The sequence below is a fragment of the Protomyctophum parallelum genome (assembly GCF_964188405.1).
Source record: "Protomyctophum parallelum genome assembly, chromosome: 3".
NCBI lineage: Eukaryota > Metazoa > Chordata > Actinopteri > Myctophiformes > Myctophidae > Protomyctophum > Protomyctophum parallelum.
Window position 1 is genome coordinate 5,606,690 of NC_139698.1, and position 21,301 is coordinate 5,627,990.

Consider the following 21,301-nt stretch of genomic DNA (forward strand, 5'->3'; position numbering starts at 1 on the left):
TACAGAGCCAAATGACGTCACATTGTAGGCTCTACAGAGCCAAATGACGTCACATTGTAGGCTCTACAGAGCCAAATGACGTCACATTGTAGGCTCTACAGAGCCAAATGACGTCACATTGTAGGCTCTACAGAGCCAAATGACGTCACATTGTAGGCTCTACAGAGCCAAATGACGTCACATTGTAGGCTCTACAGAGCCAAATGACGTCACATTGTAGGCTCTACAGAGCCAAATGACGTCACATTGTTGTAGGCTCTACAGAGCCAAATGACATCACATTGTAGGCTCTACAGAGCCAAATGACGTCACATTGTAGGCTCTACAGAGCCAAATGACATCACATTGTAGGCTCTACAGAGCCAAATGACATCACATTGTAGGCTCTACAGAGCCAAATGACGTCACATTGTAGGCTCTACAGAGCCAAATGTCATCACATTGTAGGCTCTACAGAGCCAAATGACGCCACACACTGTCACAACAAAGAACAAAATAGGGTGTTAATTTATGAAACTACTAACTAAAGGACTCGATATGATGCACGGTTTCTGCCCAAAAACCAGTGTTGTTTTCGTCGACTAAAACTAAGACGAAAAATGTTCGTCGACTACCTTTTTCCACTGAACAAAACTAAATGGAAACTAAATGAAAACTATGCTATGGTGACTAAAACTAAGACTAAATATACTGACAATTTCGTCAACAAATAAAAACTACACTAAAATGTTAGGAAGGGACTAGTGGACAACAGATCCAGTATAAGTCATTTTACACTTGGTTGCATGCTGAAAATAGCCGATCTACAAGCTGAGAGCTGTGAGCTTGTAGATCGGCTATTTTCAGCAAGTGTAAAATCAGTTATTATGACGGCTACAAGGCCCGCCAAAATACATTTTAGTCGACTAAATCACATGTAGATTTAGTCAACTAAAATCTTATGACATTTAGTCGACTAAAACTAGACTAACACTAATACATTCCAGTTGACTAAGATGTGACTAAAACTAAGTGAAAACTATTCAAGAGACTATGACAAAAAACTAAAATAGAAATTTGCTGTCAAAAACAACACTGCCAAGAACACAATCGTCTAAAAAAAACAGAACGACGTTCCATCCTCTTTTTACCGAACAAAGTTTAATTAATTGACACATCAAGAAAACACAATGGCTTACCGTCTGATTCTCAGTTACTGGTAATGTTGAGTAACAGACAAACACAACATTATATATACTGTCAGCTGTACAGTTAGCCCAAGACCGTAGAGTTCAACACCCATGAATGCACTCTTGTAGATCGGCTGTTTTCACTATTATCGTGGGGAAGAGGGATATTTGTCACTGTACTGTCACTGTACTAGGCTGGGGGGCACCGGTCAGTGGGGAGTGTTACTAATAATAATAATAATAATAATAATAATAGACTAAAATAAATGTTTTGGTATAAATCAATTGGTATAACGACTACATTGGGGAGAAAAAAGGGGTTACATTTTTAATTGGCTATATTCTTAAATGTAGGAAGGAAAAAAATGAAATTAAAAAGAAAATCAAATTTGGAATTTGCCGTCTTCTTCTTATTTTATTTTTTTAAAGCAAGTACTCCAGTACTTTTACTCAAGTAGAAATTAGACAGCAGTACTGTACTGTAGTCATATTTCACCAGGCAGAGGTATCTGTACTTTGACTACAGTACTAGGTTAGAGTACTCTGTCCATCAGCCTGTTGAGCAAGACTTTACAAAAGGCAGCAAAATAATGACGCATTATGTATTTATAATTTACATGGCAATGTATGAGCACGTTCCCACCTAAACACTTCTTATAGAGTCACCAACACTGTTTATAAATTAAATACAATAAATAAAGTAAATATAACAAATAATCTCAATATAAATAGTCCTGTGTTTCGACATACAGCATGTGTACAGCTGTGAATTTAAACTGCGTTTGAGGGAAGTATACTGTATGGAAACAATGAGGTAAATATAAATATATGTTGCTTTGCTGTTTAATGTACAGTAGTAGGCCTATATACGTTGGCAAAATCCAACAAAACTGTAAGCAGCAGCTTCCCGCTTCAAATGTCAGGGAAGGAAGAAAGAGAATGGCACTAACTTACACGCATTGCTGCAGAGCCAGAACCACCGACTCCTGATATGAAAAAACAACAATAACCCATTCTGAACGGGCACCCATTTTGGTGTTAGCGTCATGTTATGCTTTAGCTATTGAAAAAATAGCAGATCTACAAGCTCATAGCGCGCCACCGAGTGGCGCGCTACGAGCTTGTAGGTCTGCTATTTTTGAAAAATCGAAAAAACGACTGACATTTTTTAGAATTTGATCTCAGGTCAGAATGGGTTAATCAGACCAGTGTGTGTGTCCAGTGGAAACCTCGTATGAATCTGATCTCAGGTCAGGAATGGGATAAACAAAAAAGCCTACTTCCTAGTGGGAAAAGAGACGAGGGGCGCGGCTGAACGAGTTGGGACATTTGAGGACGCTAAAAGACAAAGCAGGCTTTGGCCTGGAGGGCCTTCAGCCTTCCTTGGTAAAAGAAAATACCTTCTCTACAAGATGATTAACTACGCGTCCAAATGCAGGCTTTTGCATGGGGGGGGGGGGTCTTACGGACTTCTCGACAAGTTAGGAGCCTATCTCAGTTAGTGTCTACCATGAGGCCCATAGGGGGCAGGAGCCTATCTCAGTGAGGCAGCTTGATGTACAAGCACACCCCCTGGACATGATCTAGTATGTCGCACCAGGGACTGACCCCCCAATCCCAACCCTTGATGCTGAGTGCCAAGCAGGGAGGCACTGGGTCCCATTTTTACAGTCTTTGGTATGACCCGGGCCGTGGATCGAACCCTGGCCTCCCAGTCTCAGGGCTATAATACCGTATACTATGGAGTATAAATGATAGTTCCAAGGCACTGTTTGCAATATCAGCTCATATCCTATAATCTATAGTAAACGAGTTACAGCGGTCTCAAAGAGAGTACTACTTGTTGAAGACCTTGAACTTGTTTCTCCTGTGTAAGTTCAAAAGGTCTTCGAGGGAGCGGCAGTGGCTCAGGGGTTGAGCTGGCCGGTAGAGCGGCCAGATGTCCCAGTTCGATCCCTGTGGGCTCGCCCAGAGTTTATAGTGTCGATCGAAGTGTCCTTGAGCAAAAGACTCTGAACCCCTAATTGCTCCCGATGTGCAGGTTGACTCATAATATACACTACAGCCTACGATACTGCACGTCATTGGTGGAAAATGGAAATGGAAAAAAAAACATAAAATCTTTTGTCAGGCAGGCAGTTGGCTGGACTGGAGTGTTAATGAGTGGGTTGGTTCTGGCTGCCACAGCGTGTGCATGTGTGTGTGTGCGCGTGCATGCGTGCATTAAGGCTTTAAGCAACTAGTCGACTAGTAAATCCACTAGTCGACTTTGTTAGTACTAGTTGATTAGTTGATTAAAAGAAAAAAAAGTTTTTTGTTTTTCCCCCGTTTTTGTAGGCCTCAAGATCAGCTAAATTATAGTTATGTACACCGTTTTTAAATGTACAAATATTATATATATATATAAAAATAAAAAATAAATACATAACAGGTAGGCCTAGTTAAACAACTAGTCGACTAGTAAACTAGGCGACTAGTGAAAATCACTAGAAGTGAAAGCGTGCGATGTGTCTTCATCGGAGGAGATGTCCAACGCTGATGGACAGGAACAGTCCTAAAGCAGAGACATGAGGACACAGAGATGACAGACAGAATGGTCAAGAACTGTCCTAAAACAGAGACATGAGGACAGACAGAATGGTCAAGAACAGTCCTAAAACACAGAGGACACAGAGAGGGCAGACAAAACGGTCGGTTTTAGCGTTGTCCCTGCGGTGAGATATGTGACCAGTGCCAGTGATTTAATATACAAGGGGGCCATGGTCATTTTTCAGTTCTTTACATATTATGAAACTGCACACTGTAACCTTTCATATGATGTATTGCTCATTGAAATTGGGGGGGGGAAATGAAGAAGATATGACCATTTGAAACTTGTTGAACCAGAAATGTCAAATTGGAGAATACGATGGTTAATACTTCTTTCTCTGCTATTTCTGTTAGCCAGTTAGTAAAAGACTAGTATTATCTTCAAAAACGATTGTGTACAAAAAGCGGAATTTTAGCGGAATTTCCATACTTTAAAGAGGAAAGCTCTATTTTCTGGTTAGCATTTGTTAGCATTGGTTAATCCAATCGTTAAAACATTACACATAGTGACATGTTTAAGCAATTAGAACGACTTAATGACACTAAAGCGACTTTCTGATGGAATAAAAACATTCTTTAACATTCCAACTGTGTTAAAACAGTTTCCGTGCTGGGAATGGATTACTCCAGGTTAATGTCGCTGCCATATCGGACATACGCGACTTTTGTTTCATGTGTTTAATCCGCCGTAATGTAAACAATAAATAGAAAATCCTTCTTCGCCGCGGAGAAAGAGAGTAGGTGCATCTGTTTTGATGAGGAAACCGGAAATCGTCACATGCTGTGGGCTGCTAGGGCTTCTGGGAAATTGAGGCCAATGCAAACGAATGGGGTGCAACGCCTCATTGAGGAGGGTCCTGTGCTGCGTCTTCCGGGTGTACCAAGATGGCGGGTGGTGCGATCGTTCATAACAGACAGAGGAAGCTTTTTTCGCTCGATTTTCGCGGATTAAAAGCCCAAATAATTCAGCGTATGCTCTAAAGGTAATACAACAATCTCGGCAGTGAAGGGGGGTTGATTAAAAGTCTGGTAAATCGTTTTCAGCAGTCAAACTGTTTTAATGTGGCTAAAAACGAAAACCACAAAAAAAGAAAAAAATAATGTATTTCGTTCTATAGTGACATAACAGAGTTGGCGACTTGTGGTTCAAATCACTGGACTGGGACACATATGTCTTGTTGCTCGTTGACCCACGTTGACCTCTAGTGATTCAACGCATTGGCAGTCAATGGCCCCAAACCACACCAAAGGGTCCAGACGCTTTTAGCGTTAACTCCTTGCAACCGTTTGGACCCGAGGAGTTGTACGGTGGCCCTTTGGTGTGGTTAGGGCTTAAATAAGGACTTACTACCTGTATCGAGTAGACCTTATAGACCATACATGTGCAACTGGTGGCCCGGGGGCCACATGCCATGCGGCCCCCACCTTCACTTAATGTGGCCCCCAGGTTAATGTCAGAATACTGATATAATGTTGGTTTCAGCTGTTTACTATTCCACAACATGCAAACATGACCCGCTTTAATTACTTCAGTCTAAATTAGTAGCTCATTGCTCAACACAAGTATAATTAAAGGCATTTGAAATTACATAAAAATGTTAATTTTCAGGATTCAAATAAAAAAAATTGCAAAGAAATTGAAGATTTCAATTCGACTATAGCAAAAATAGCAGATCTACAAGCTCAAAACGCGTCGCACTGCGACGCGTTTTGAGCTTGTAGATCTGCTATTTTTGCTACGACAGCAATGTGGCTCTCTGGAGTGAGTGTGGAAATATAGTGGCCCTCTCCATCGTCAAAGATGCCCATCCCTGCTATAGACCTATATTGTACATATTGTAAACAGAGCTGCTACATTTTACATTTCAGGCTTTATTCTTTTGTATTCTATTTAAATAGTTTTGAGGAGAAAATGCTGCTATTTGTCCCAAAATGACTGCAAAAGATTAGTTTGAAAAAGCTTTATACCCTGTATACATAACATGTATATAACGATGCAATGTGACAGCTCAGTTCACACAATGCGGTACCCCAACTGTATATACTTTCCCCATTTTCAACAGTTTTTTATTACATTTTGACTCTTGCTTTGGCAATGCTAACATAAGTTGTCTCATGCCAATAAAGCTCATTTGAATTGAAGCGTGTGTTGTATTACCTGTAGCTTCAGTGTGGTCATTCTACAGTGTGTGTGTGTGTGTGTGTGTGTGTGTGTGTGTGTGTGTGTGTGTGTGTGTGTGTGTGTGTGTGTGTGTGTGTGTGTGTGTGTGTGTGTGTGCGTGCGTGTGTATATACCTGTAGCTTCAGTGTGTATCTTGGACTCGTCGGTGCTCGTCACTCGACACGTCAGGTACGTCTTCCTGCCTTCCTTCCTGTCCAGAGCTGAGTGGATGAGCACCGTGCTGCCCAGAGGGACGGGGCTGTGATAACGGAACAGAGACAGACCAATGGATGAGCACTGTGCTGCCCAGAGGGACGGGGCTGTGATAACGGAACAGAGACAGACCAATGGATGAGCACCGTGCTGCCCAGAGGGACGGGGCTGTGATAACGGAACAGAGACAGACCAATGGATGAGCACCGTGCTGCCCAGAGGGACGGGGCTGTGATAACGGAACAGAGACAGACCAATAGATGAGCACCGTGCTGCCCAGAGGGACGGGACTGTAATAACGGAACAGGACAATGTTTTCTAAATGTGTTTTTCATGAACGTTTGAACGCATTATGTTTCATGTCGTGTTAATTTCTTTACAGCCTGTGTGTATTATCATACATGGGCAACTGGCTCAAAATGCTTTGCGATGCAACACGTTTTGAGCTTGTAGATCTTTTGTGTGACATAGAATGACAAAGTAGGGCATTCAACACGTTAAAATATGTAAATAATATAGAGGTTTCTGCCTGACAGTATACAATGTGGTGTGGAAATATACAGTAAGACCAGCGGTAGTTGGTGTTGAGGTTGTGTACAGTTGTGTTGATTTCGTCGACTAAAACTATGACGAAAAATGTCCGTCGACTGCCTTTTTTCACTGACGAAAACAAAATAAAAATGAAATAAAAACTAAGCTACAATGACTAAAACTAAGACTAAATATATTGACACTTTCGTCAACAAATATAAACTAGACAAAATAAAAATGAAATAAAAACTAAGCTACAATGACTAAAACTAAGACTAAATATATTGACACTTTCGTCAACAAATATAAACTAGACAAAATAAAAATGAAATAAAAACTAAGCTACAATGACTAAAACTAAGACTAAATATATTGACACTTTCGTCAACAAATATAAACTAGACTAAACTAAGGAGGGACTAGTGTAGAAAAGATCCAGTAGAACTAACCCTAACTAAAGTGGTTTTATTCTTAGTTGTGCTCGGGTGTTGCACTCTGAAAATAGCCAATCTACAAGCTCACAACGTGACGGGCTGCGACGCGTTGTGAGCTTGTAGATCGGCTATTCTCAGCATATGCAACCAAGTGTAAAATCAGGCATTCTGATGGCATCAAAGCCCCGGAAAAATACATATTTGTTGACAAAACCAAGCTTACGATTTAAACTAGACTAACACATGTGACTAAAACTAAATAGAATTTTATTCAAAAGACTGTGGCTTTGCATGAGTTTGCATGTTCTCCCCGTGTCCCCTAGGGTAGGTACCCTTACAAAAAACATGCAGTAATCCTGGTCTCTAAACTGCCTCCCCCTGGCCAGCCGGGGCGCCTGATGGAGGGGAAAGTCCAACCAGGGAAACTCCCCCCTGTCAGGTGTAAAGGAGCAACTTGGACACTCAGGCATGAAGGAAGCATGAGTTCAAGTCCGTTGCTCTCCCCTTGTCCCCCATATATGGGGACTAGGTTGGTCTCCCCTTGTCCCCCATATATGGGGACTAGGTTGGTCTCCCCTTGTCCCCCATATATGGGGACTAGGTTGGTCTCCCCTTGTCCCCCATATATGGGGACTAGGTTGGTCTCCCCTTGTCCCCCATATATGGGGACTAGGTTGGTCTCCCCTTGTCCCCCATATATGGGGACTAGGTTGGTGGAGGGTGTGTAGAGCCCAGGATCACATTAGATAATTGACACAGGGGTGAAAAATGGGTTACAAACTCATGGGATAAAAAAAATATATATATATAAAAAAAGACTAGTTTAACCCATTTTGGGCGGGAACCCCTTTTGGTGTGTTAAACATTGTTATAATTTAGCTATTGAAAAATAGCAGATCTACAACCTCAACCTACGAGCTTGTAGGTCTGCTATTTTAGAAAAAAATCATAAACTCTAAATCGGGTTAAACTGAAATCCAAAAGTTCTGCTCCAATCAACACTAGTACAGTAACAGAACATCATGGTGATCAGTGAGACCAATCACCACTAGTACAGTACATCATGTAGTATAACATCATGGCATAACATGGTATAACATCATGGTGATGAGTGAGACCAATCACCACTAGTACAGTAACAGAACATCGTGGTGATCAGTGAGACCAATCACCACTAGTACAGTAACAGAACATCGTGGTGATCAGTGAGACCAATCACCACTAGTACAGTAACAGAACATCATGGTGATCAGTGAGACCAATCACCACTAGTACAGTAACAGAACATCATGGTGATCAGTGAGACCAATCACCACTAGTACAGTAACAGAACATCATGGTGATGAGTGAGACCAATCACCACTAGTACAGTAACAGAACATCGTGGTGATCAGTGAGACCAATCAACACTAGTACAGTACATCATGTAGTATAACATCATGGTATAACATGGTATAACATCATGGTATAACATGGTATAACATCATGGTATAACATGGTATAACAGCATGGTATAACATGGTATAACATCATGGTATAACATCATGGTATAACATGGTATAACATCATGGTATAACATGGTATAACATCATGGTATAACATGGTATAACATCATGGTATAACATCATGGTATAACATGGTATAACATCATGGTATAACATGGTATAACATCATGGTATAACATGGTATAACATCATGGTGATGAGTCAGACCTGCGGTAGTTGATGTTGAGGTAGTATAACATCATGGTATAACATCATGGTATAACATGGTATAACATCATGGTGATGAGTCAGACCTGCGGTAGTTGATGTTGAGGTAGTATAACATCATGGTATAACATCATGGTATAACATGGTATAACATCATGGTGATGAGTCAGACCTGCGGTAGTTGATGTTGAGGTAGTATAACATCATGGTATAACATCATGGTATAACATGGTATAACATCATGGTGATCAGTCAGACCTGCGGTAGTTGATGTTGAGGTTGTATAACATCATGGTATAACAGACCTGCGGTAGTTGATGTTGAGGTTGTATATGTTATAATCATGGTATATCATGGTATAACAGACCTGCGATAGTTGATGTTGTATATGTTATAATCATGGTATATCATGGTATAACAGACCTGCGGTAGTTGAGGTTGTATATGTTATAATCATGGTATATCATGGTATAACAGACCTGCGGTAGTTGAGGTTGTATATGTTATAATCATGGTATATCATGGTATAACAGACCTGCGGTAGTTGATGTTGAGGTTGGCCGTCATCACGGGCCCAGGCCCAGAGATGTAGGAGGCATGGGTCCCCGTCACAGAGTCAATCATGGTGGCTATCGCCCCCCCGTGGACGTGTCTGGAAGTGCAATCACAATGCATGGATTATCATCATCATCGGTCGACATGGTACCATGGAATCATTCTGATTCAGTTGTTGTTGTTGTTGTCGTCGGACCTCTCTGCGTTCACATTGTTTCGTACGGTATAGGAGAGATTTGATGAACTAAAAACTAAAATATTTAACCAATTTAGGCCCGCCGTCGAAATTAAACAAAAATAAAGTCTTCTGAAAGAATATATATTCAAAGATTTGTGTGCCGCATTTTCACGATTCTTCAAAAATAGCAGACCTACGAGCTTGTAGATCTGCTATTTTTCAATAGCTAAAGTATAACATAATGCTTAGTTAAAACACCAAAAGGGATTCCCCCGCACCCCTGGTGATTTGAAGTCACGGCACTCTGATGTTGTAGCCGGGACTACGGAATCAAGTTGTTAGGGAAGGTTTAGCCAAATGTGTCACCAATCTGCAAAGCAAAATGCTCACCACTAGCTTTCTCCACAAATGTGTTCGTAAAGGTGTCTACTGTCACCTCTCAATTAGTTCCAATTAGTTTTCAAACGGTTTGGTTTGTTATAAAACGTCAGAGACGTCCGCATATACGTATATGCTTTTATACAACAAAATTAATTTAAATTAATTAATGTCTCCTGTCCTCTCTCCCCTACCAGCTCAGTGGCCTTGTGGTCATACCAAAGACTATAAAAATGGGACCCAATGCCTCCCTGCTTGACACTCAGCATCAAGGGTTGGATTGGGGGTATAAGTCCCTGCGACATACTAGCGTCATGTCCAGGGGGTGTACTTGTACATCAAGATGCCTCACGCTACAGAAACAGGAGATAGGCTCCTGCCCTATGGGCCTCATGGCTACAGAAACAGGAGATAGGCTCCTGCCCTATGGGCCTCATGGCTACAGAAACAGGAGATAGGCTCCTGCCCTATGGGCCTCATGGCTACAGAAACAGGAGATAGGCTCCTGCCCTATGGGCCTCATGGCTACAGAAACAGGAGATAGGCTCCTGCCCTATGGGCCTCATGGCTACAGAAACAGGAGATAGGCTCCTGTCCTCTGGGCCTCATGGCTACAGAAACAGGAGATAGGCTCCTGCCCTATGGGCCTCATGGCTACAGAAACAGGAGATAGGCTCCTGCCCTATGGGCCTCATGGCTACAGAAACAGGAGATAGGCTCCTGCCCTATGGGCCTCATGGCTACAGAAACAGGAGATAGGCTCCTGCCCTATGGGCCTCATGGCTACAGAAACAGGAGATAGGCTCCTGCCCTATGGGCCTCATGGCTCGGCAAGGCAAGGCTCCTCTCTCCCACTCACCCCGGGGGTCCTTCCAGCAGGTGTCCGGCCTGGAACACGCACACAGACCTGTGCTCCGCGTCGTTGATGAACATCACGTACTCGAACGCCGCCCCCGGAGCGCGGATGTTGCGCGTGAAGAGACGCGCCTTGGACTGGACGATCTTACTGAGGTACACCCCACCTGCACGCACGCACGCACACGCATGCACACGCACGCACGCACACACAATTTACAATTTAAGACATTTAGCAGACACTCTTAATCCTGAGCGCCTTACAGTAAGCAAGATTGACATCTAATTAGCCTAATTAAAACATACATATAAATAGCTGTGCTGTTCTCTCAGAGCAGAGCAGACTGGGTTGGTAGGATAGCAGAATTTTCTTTGAACACTTTTGGGTTTTGTGGCTACAATCATTAAAGTGATTTTAGCCAATATCTTATGTTATAATGAAATTGAGTTGACGTGGGGGGTTTTTTTAAGGGTAACTCGACAGTCGTGCTTTACCTTCATTAATGGCACTTCTGCGTTGGCGATGGAACTCGCCAACGCAGGTGTGCCATTAACCCATTTTAGAACTTTTAGAAAAATAAAATAAACGATTTTCTCCTCTGGAATTTGCGTGATGGCAGGCTCTCAGTCAAATCTGGTCACTATTGTTAAACATCTGCATTGCTGCAGCACTTTTCAACCTATCTTCATATAATTGGTCCTCACTAATAATCATGATGTGGGCAGTTTAGAAACCGTCTTCCAGTGACATCATCGATGGGGAATACAAGATAATAGAAACTGCAGGCTTTCTAGTCCTGAAAAGTTGCAATGCGAAAATGGAAGCCATCGTTCTCACGATAATGAAAATCTAAATATTTTTGTAAAAAAATCTGCCTAATGATGATGTCACTGGAAGACGGTTTCTAAACTGCCCACAGCCCTCCTGTGAGACACAGACTGAGTAGAAAATAATTTTGCCAATTTATCATGATTATTAGTGAGGACCTATTATATGAAGATAGGTTGAAAAGTGGTGAAGTGGTCTTTTAAGTGTGCACAGTAAAGAAGTCTACGCAATCATTGGATGTAGAAAGATTGTTCAACTAAATAGCCGTGGCTTCAAACTTCAAAGAAAACGTTGAGGCCCATTTCGTACGCAACGAGGAGGAGCATGAGGTGTTTTATACCTGGGACGTACTTGAGGGTCCGGTTGTAGCTGGGCAGCCTCCTCCACGGTGACGCCCCGGTCCTCTCCACCGCGCCCTCATCGGGGGCAGGGCTGCAAACATTACACATTTAACTTGACCATTAATAATAGTCACACAAACAATTACTTTTTTTATTTTTCATTGAACATTTTTGGAACGTTACAATTTGTTTTTCCGTTTGGCCCCTTTAAGGCTTTCGTAATCACAAATAGCACTTGGTCAGATATGGCAAATTACTTAAACTTAAGTCTTCACTCAATCACTTCAATCACTGATACATGTTTTTTCTTTCCAAAAAGAAATGCACAAAATAGCGGAAATTGTTGAAATATATACAAGCAGTTAACACACTTCACAAAGTGACGTGTTGTAAGCTTGTAGACATTTTTCAACATGGAAACGATTGACGATTATGAAAAAGAATTATAGCGATTAACCCATTTAGGCCTGACGTCGAATAAAAAAAATGTCAATCTCAGTATGTCATGTCAAGGACCCCAAAAATGATCTGTAATTGTCCTCCGACCCCATCTGAAAATATGTTGATCCAGGGACCAGCAGAAGCAAAGATTCGAGTTAAAAACGTTTATATATATAATATATATCTATTCCAAATTTGCGACACATTTTCAAGATTTTTCAAAAATAGCAGACCTACAAGCAGAATGGATTAATCATTGTGTCCGGCCTTAGGGCCGATTCATACTCCTATTTTAGAGCCGAATAAAAGTCGGTTTGGCTCTGTAGAGCCTACAATGTGACGTCATTTGGCTCTGTAGAGCCTACAATGTGACGTCATTTGGCTCTGTAGAGTCTACAATGTGACGTAATTTACAATGTGACGTCATTTGGCTCTGTAGAGCCTACAATGTGACGTCATTTGGCTCTGTAGAGCCTACAATGTGACGTCATTTGGCTCTGTAGAGCCTACAATGTGACGTCATTTGGCTCTGTAGAGCCTACAATGTGATGTCATTTGGCTCTGTAGAGCCTACAATGTGACGTCATTTGGCTCGTAGAGCCTACAATGTGACGTCATTTGGCTCTGTAGAGCCTACAATGTGACGTCATTTGGCTCTGTAGAGCCTACAATGTGACGTCATTTGGCTCTGTAGAGCCTACAATGTGACGTCATTTGGCTCTGTAGAGCCTACAATGTGACGTCATTTGGCTCGTAGAGCCTACAATGTGACGTCATTTGGCTCTGTAGAGCCTACAATGTGATGTCATTTGGCTCTGTAGAGCCTACAATGTGACGTCATTTGGCTCTGTAGAGCCTACAATGTGACGTCATTTGGCTCGTAGAGCCTACAATGTGACGTCATTTGGCTCTGTAGAGCCTACAATGTGACGTCATTTGGCTCTGTAGAGCCTACACTGTGATGTCATTTGGCTCTGTAGAGCCTACAATGTGACGTCATTTGGCTCTGTAGAGCCTACAATGTGACGTAATTTGGCTCGTAGAGCCTACAATGTGACGTCATTTGGCTCTGTAGAGCCTACAATGTGAATTCATTTGAGGTTCGGGTGGTGCGGGTACCGTCCTAAAGTCGGCTCTTCGGTGCTACTGAAAACTTCTGACGAGCCGAAATCATTTCGGCACTACAGCGCCGAAACAGCGGTAAAATAGGAGTATGAATCGGCCCTTACTTCTCCGCCCCGTGGGGGGTCTTCTCCTCCTCACACAGGCTGTTGTAGTGCTGGTACAGTCGGGTCATCTCGGACCCCCACGACGAGTTAGGCTCGCTGAAGTCCCTGGGCTGGAACGAGAAGGGCCAGGGCAACGACTGGACAATGCACGCACGCACGCACGCACGCACACACGCATGCGCACACGCACACACACACACACACAAAAACACAAACACTTTACAATTTAGGCATTTAGCAGACGCTCTTAATCCAGAGCGATTTACACTAAGCAAGAACAGAAAGCATGGCAATACATGACATTATATAAAAAGTGGGTTCTTGGTTTAACACACACACACACACACACACACACACACACACACACACACACACACACACACACAAAACTGGCAAACAGGTCTGCAGCATCAACGTAAACAACAGCATCACACACACAGCCTGTGGGAGAAATTACTAGAGCCATGGTGAAGACAATGGCGCACACACGCACGCAGGCAGGCACACACACACACACACACACACACACACACACACACACACACACACACACACACACACACACACACACACACACAGTTCTGAAAGGTGAATGGACAGATGTTTCAGGGACATTACAGGGAGAGTTCATCAGGGTTCACCATTTATTCTGGATGACATTGAGCTCCAGCTAACCATAAACCAGCTATTATATATATATTTACAAGACTCATTTGTGGAGTGGTGGGCTTCAGGTCTTCATGGTTTAACCCATTCTGACCTGAGATCAGATTCATACGAGGTTTCCACTGGACACACACTGGTCTGATGAACCCATTCTGACCTGAGATCAGATTCATACGAGGTTTCCACTGGACACACACTGGTCTGATGAACCCATTCTGACCTGAGATCAGATTCTAAAAATGTCAGTCGTTTCTTCGATTTTTCAAAAATAGCAGACCTACAAGCTCGTAGCGCGCCACTCGGTGGCGCGATATGAGCTTGTAGATCTGCTATTTTTCAATAGCTAAAGCATAGCATGATGCTAACACCAAAATGGGTGCCCGTTCAGAATGGTTTAATGAAACAACTACGCTATAGCTTCCATCAACGCTATGCACTGTCTCGTATCAAAGTACACATAGGGAGGAAGGAAGGACCTTATTTGGTCATGTTCAGTAGCCTATAGGAGATCAAACTGTGGAACCAATACCCATGCATTGTTTTCAACTCAGATAATAATTAAGCTATGAGAAAAGACAGCAGATCATCTTGACTGCTATAGTGATCATGCTGTCTGTTGTGCTATAAGTATGCATTACATTCTGTCTATATAAGGGTTTCCACCATTACATTTTGATTTGATATTTGTATATCCCCCTGCACACACACACACACACACACACACACACACACACACACACACACACACACACACACACACACACATTATAATAGGCTATACCAAACCAATGTGATTGTTATTCATATAATCATCTGTCAAATTAAATGTATGTATGTATGAATGAATGAATGAATGAATGTATGAATGAATGAATGAATTAATTATATCAGTCAGTCAGTCAGTCAGTCAGTCAGTCAGATAAATGAACAGAAATAGGCCTACACCCTGAAGTCTAAGTCTGACAGTGGACAAATAGACCATGGCTATATCTGTCCAATATCAGAGTAAGATTATCACATAAAATAATACTACTAATAATCATAATGGTCACAATACTCACCACCATGGTCCGCGTAAACACAGTGTTGGTAGATGACACAGGATGCTGGGACAGAGAGAACTGTGCTATTCTAAACAGGCATTTCGCCATAGTCTTCATAATGACTGACTGATCTGTTCCTTAATTTAATATAGTTATTTGTTTTCCCTTCCTTTGAGTTCGTGTCAATTAATGGTTTAGTTAAACATTAAGTTTATAACCGTGTGAATGGAACATGTTTACTACGTTAATAAATACATATATATACCGGTAGTTGTGTAAATGTGTCTGTTCTGTTCTGTTGCCTTGAATGACTTTCATCCTCTCGGCCCCATGTGATTGTGATTGTGTACTTCCTGCATGGACATAGGGTGTTGTTTTGCCTCGTTGGGAATGCCTTGCAGTCTTTTCTGTTTTTATTGTCAGGTATTTAAAGCATAATACTTCAACCCATTACCAAGGGTTCCCGTTAAACTTTTCAGTTTGAAGTGAGGACCCCCCAACATTTTAATATTTTTAACTGGCAAAACCCTCCAGGATAATCATATCTGAACTGTGGGGACCCTCCAAAATATATATATATTTTGAAAGGTCCCCACAGTTCAGATATGATTATAATCATATTCATATTTGAACAATATGTATTGTAAAAAGAAAAAAGAAATCTGCAGAATATAATATAGCAGAAGTCGGGCCATTATATTTAGTTTCAATGTTGTGCCGTTTTGTGAGCTTGTTATGGACCTTCGTCTAGGGTGAAGGGACATGACACAATTTGAGAGGAGACAGGGTGAAAAGAACTTCAATTTATTTGTAGCAGTCCTTTTCTTTCAGTGGCAGAGACAATTTATACAATTCTGGTTCACAATTCTCCCATAAGTTAGCTTCAGAGTGCAGGTGCTATTCTAACAAAATGACTCTAACTAAAAAACAAAAGTTTACCCCTACCTAAGGCCCTAACAGAATTTAAACAAAAGACAATTCTAAATCCCTAACTACCCTAACTAACCAAAATTACAATAAATTATCAAAAGGAAAAGACCTGGCACTCCTACATGGTGGAAGTAGGAACCGGGCTTTTAACAAGGATAAATAGTGGGTTTTACAGACTCATAAACAACTTAGAGATTACCTTAACGAAAACTGGGCTAAACAAACAAATCATAACTTACGGCAATGAACCAGAAACAATAACAAACTAAATCAGAAACAGGCAGGCACAAGAGGGGACAAGAGGGATCGATTCTCTGCTGCCGAAGCGCTGTCGTCCCCTGGTGAAGTCAAGTTCAACTGAGCTTTTATAGAACAACAGGAAGAGTGCCCAGCCAACAGGAAACTGGGGTTGTCAGGGAAAACCAATAAGGACCAGAGGGGGGCAGGTCCAATCAGAGACCTGTCACTCACAGCCATGTCTGTCAATTCACTTGAGTACTGCAGTAAAAGAAATACAACTTGTTACATGCCCCAAAACATAATAACAAATACCAAACTTATAATTATTATCCTAATTTAATAGCCACTATAAATAATAATTATACTTAAGCAAATAACAAATAATCAAAAGGACCGTGGTCCGTAACACCCCCCCCACAAAACAGAACTTCCTCCCCCAAAAGAGGAAGTTGCGTCACTCCGGGAAGTAAACACGAGAAAGAGCATCTGCCAAGACATTATCAGCTCCCTTCTTGTGACAAATTTGTAAATTGAAATCCTGTACCAGTAATGACCATCGCATAAGCCGTTGATTCGAATTTCTCATTTGTTTCAAAAAGACCAAAGGATTGTGGTCCGTGTAGACCGTTACAGGTAAAGAACTGGATCCCACATATACTTCAAAGAATTGAACCGCTAGGAGCAACGCAAGGGTCTCCTTTTCAATGGTACTGTAGTTGTTTTGAGCCGGATTAAACTTTTTGGAGTAATAGCATACGGGATGGTCAGTACCTGATACATCTTCTTGTAATAGGACCGCTCCAGCCCCACTGCCACTCGCGTCCACCTCCAGCTTGAAGGGTTGATGGAAGTCCGGGGCAGCCAGGACAGGAGTACTACACAGGAGGGCTTTGCAACATTCAAAAGCATGCTGACATGCAGCCGACCAGACATAAGGCTTTTTCACAGAAGTCAAACTGGTTAAAGGAGCAACTACATCCGCAAAATTTTTGCAGAACGCACGATAGTAGCTGGACATACCGAGAAAACGACGGAGACTACGACGAGACGTAGGCACAGGGTAATCAATAATTGCCTTGACCTTGGCGTCAAGAGCACGAACTTTACCATGACCCACTTCTCTCCCCAGGTACGTCACAGTGGCCCGACCGAAATCACATTTTGACAGATTAACGGTTAAATTGGCCGCGGCCAACCGTTCGAAGATCAACCCGAGTGTGTGCACGTGATCAGACCATGTATCATTATACGCTACTAAATCATCGAGATATGATTCAACATTAGCCACGCCCGCCAACACAACACGCATCATTCGTTGAAACGTAGCGGGAGCATTCCGAAGCCCAAATGGCATAACAGTATACTGATAAAGGCCATCGGGTGTCACAAACGCAGAGATATCAGACGCACGAGCAGTTAAAGGGACCTGCCAGTAACCTTTAAGCAAATCAAGTTTTGTAACGAATTTAGCAGCACCAACGCGATCGACACAGTCCAACATCAAAGGTAAAGGAAACGAATCTGGGGTAGTGACATTATTCACTTTTCTAAAATCAGTACAAAAGCGTTGACTGCCATCAGCCTTTGGCACGAGTATACAAGGTGAACTCCACGCACTACAACTAGGAACAGCAAGACCATGTTCCAACAGATAGTCCACCTCCTTCTTAATCAATGCACGCTTAGTGGGATTCACCCTATAAGCGTGCTGCTTAATAGGAGGACTATCACCCACCTCCACGTCCATGAGACAGGACAGTAGTGCAAGTAGGCGTGTCTGAAAACAAAGCCAAATTATTTTCAATCAAGTTCACCATGTCCACCCGAGCCACAGGATCCAAGTGCTGCAAATGATAAGACAGATTTTTCAGAAACTCCGAATTTTGCAGTGTGGAGCCCCCAGAGCCCCTAGACTGCAGGCCATCACTCTCTGGGGAATAAAGAGAAGGCACCACCGGTACACACGAAACTACAGGGACTGGCGCGGCTGGACGCGTTGCACCCCTGTCAGAACGAGTCACGTAAGGTTTAAGCATGTTAACATGACACACACGGGTTTTTCTCCGACGATCTGGCGTACTGACCACGTAATCAGTGTCACTCAGTTTTTTCTCGATGACGTAGGGCCCACTGAACTTAGCATGGAGAGAGGAAGTAAGCAAAGGAAGTAAAATTAACACCCTGTCACCCACTTGAAAGTCACGTTTAACCGCCTTGCGGTCAAAGCGTTTTTTCATCCTCCCCTGTGTCTCAGACAGTGCGCTGCGCGCAAAATCACAGACCTTGTGCAGGCGCTCCCTGAAATTAGACACATAGTCCAACACATTTGAGGCCGGGACAGTAGATTTGGTCAGTATGTGATCACGGAAAACACGGAGAGGCCCACGTACGCTGTGCCCGAACACAAGCTCAGAGGGGCTAAAACCAAGTGATTCTTGAACACTTTCCCTTGCTGCTAAAAGCAGAAAAGGCAAGCCTTCATCCCACGTTTTGCCCGTCTCAGTACAGTACTTTTTCATCATTGACTTGAGCGTCTGATGGAAACGCTCTAGGGCGCCCTGACTCTCAGGATGATACGCACTGGACTGTCTGTGTTTGATGGACAAAGTCGACATAACCTGAGCAAAAAGCTTCGAAACAAAATTAGTACCTCTGTCCGACTGTAGAGAAACCGGTAAACCGAAGATAGAGAAAAAGTTAATTAATGCCTTAATTACTTCTTTGGCCTTTAATGTACGCAGCGGAATCGCCTCGGGGAAGCGAGTGGCAGCGCACATCAAAGTGAGCAAGTATTGATAACCCGACTTCGTTTTGGGAAGTGGGCCAACGCAATCAATGATAATGTGTTCAAACGGTTCTCCCATAACCGGGATAGGCACTAACGGAGCGGGAGGAATAGTTTGGTTCGGTTTGCCCATGATTTGGCAAACATGACACGAACGGCAGAATTTAGCCACATCAGACTTTAATCCTGGCCAATAAAAATAGCGCAGGATGCGAGAGTACATTTTGCGTATGCCCAAATGACCAGCCAAATTGTCATGAGCGAGACTCAAGATTTGAGAACGAAAAGGTTGTGGAACCACAACCTGCTGCACTGAATTCCACCCGAGATTGCCGACGGTAGGTGGAAACCAAGTACGCGTCAAAATGCCATCCACAACACTGTACACACCCAGCGCCTCCTGCGCTCGAGCGGCCCCCCAGCAAACACTGAGAGATGGATCATTTTGCTGCGCCGAAACGAAAGCCTCTTTATCCACATCAAACACAAAATCAGTCGAAACATGCAGTACAGTATCATCCTTCTGTCTAGGCTTAACGGCAGAACGAATCACTGGCTGATCTAAGCACATGAATGTGTCACACAAGACAGACTCATCACGGCCCCTCCTCGCCTGCGCTCGGGTCACAGCGCACGCAGGGGACAAAACCGTGTCGCCAATACTCACCGACTGATCCACACAGACCACAGGATTGTCGACAATCTCAGGCATGGGAAACACTTTTCCGCCCGCCAGATCATTGCCGAGAATCAGCGCCACACCACCCACTGGTAAAGACTCACGGGTACCCACCTGCACAAAACCAGAGACCAGAGGTGAACACAAAAACACTCTATGCAACGGAGCGCGCGACGAACTCATTTCTACTCCTAACACAAGGGCATCAGAACCACAGAAAGACTTCTCTGAAAAAGGCAATACATCACACAAGATGAGCGATTGTGAGGCTCCAGTGTCACGTAGGATGATGATTGGCACCTTATCGATATCCTGGCCCGACAGAGAGACAAACCCTTTCAGCAAGAATGGACCAAAATGCTCCACCGTTTCCCTCGAAACAGCCCCCACTGTGACAGGGGAGAACGGTGGATAACAAGTCTGAATACACCCCACTGATTTAGGATTTTTTGTATTCTGATTTTCTTTGCGCTGCAGAGCAGGGCACAAAGAAATGAGATGACCCTTCTCATGGCAATAAAAACAATCACGAGTCTCCGACGAGACCGACTTAACATCCGACGTTTGTGGGTATTTCACAAAATGTTGTTTTTTCCCCGATCTGCCCGCCGCAGGGTCACGGCGCGCAGAGGGAGACGAAAATACAGATCGATGTGTCAAAACAAACTCGTCGGCGCACACCGCCGCTTTATCCAAACTGTCCACTTTCTGCTCGTTTAAGTAGACCACAATGCGCTCATTTAGACAGGATTTAAATTCCTCCAACAAAATCAATTCACGGATCTGGTGAGCAGTGACTGCTTTAGTAGCCGTGCACCATTTGTCAAACAACACAGATTTCTCTCTAGCAAATTCTACATACGTTTGATCGGCAGTTTTCTCACATGATGAACGAAAGCGTTGTCTATACGCCTCAGGAACGAGGGCATAACTACGTAATATGGTCTTTTTCACCACTTCATAATCCAAACTCTGATCGATAGACAAGGCCGCACACACATCCCGAGCCTTCCCCACTAGCTTGCATTGCAGTAACAGACTCCACATGTTTTTAGGCCAATTCACAGTGGTAGCAATGCGCTCAAATGCATCAAAATACGAATCTACCTCCGCTTCTCTGAAGGGAGGGACAAGAGAAATATGCTTACTGATGTCGAAGGTCGATGTTGCACTCTGGGTGGTAGTAGACGCTCCAGCAGCCCCTGCCGACTGCAGTGGGCTGCGCTGGGGGAGCGGTTCCCTCTCGAGCTCCGCCGCCCTGATGCGCAAGTGAAGGGCTTCTACCTCCCTAACCTTCATGTCAAGCTCCAGCTCTCTCAGACGGATCGTGAGCTCGAGACCTC

At 43.2% G+C, this 21,301-nt stretch overlaps 1 protein-coding gene across 1 annotated transcript in view; it reads right to left on the bottom strand.

Annotated features, from left to right (window-relative positions):
- LOC310855970 (nuclear receptor ROR-alpha A-like) overlaps positions 1 to 15,642 on the bottom strand; it is a gene marked incomplete at its 3' end in the record, with an annotated part of 48,608 nt that extends 32,966 nt beyond the window's left edge. Inside the window, exons 1-6 of the mRNA XM_083761186.1 lie at positions 15,343 to 15,642; positions 13,616 to 13,752; positions 11,945 to 12,036; positions 10,780 to 10,942; positions 9,345 to 9,461; positions 6,054 to 6,178 (exon numbers count right to left, since the gene is read on the bottom strand). Of these exons, the coding sequence (XP_083617312.1) occupies positions 6,054 to 6,178; positions 9,345 to 9,461; positions 10,780 to 10,942; positions 11,945 to 12,036; positions 13,616 to 13,752; positions 15,343 to 15,441 (733 nt within the window). The 5' untranslated portion in view covers positions 15,442 to 15,642. The remainder of the gene's footprint in view (positions 1 to 6,053; positions 6,179 to 9,344; positions 9,462 to 10,779; positions 10,943 to 11,944; positions 12,037 to 13,615; positions 13,753 to 15,342) is intronic.
- Between the last annotated feature and the right edge of the window lie 5,659 nt (positions 15,643 to 21,301).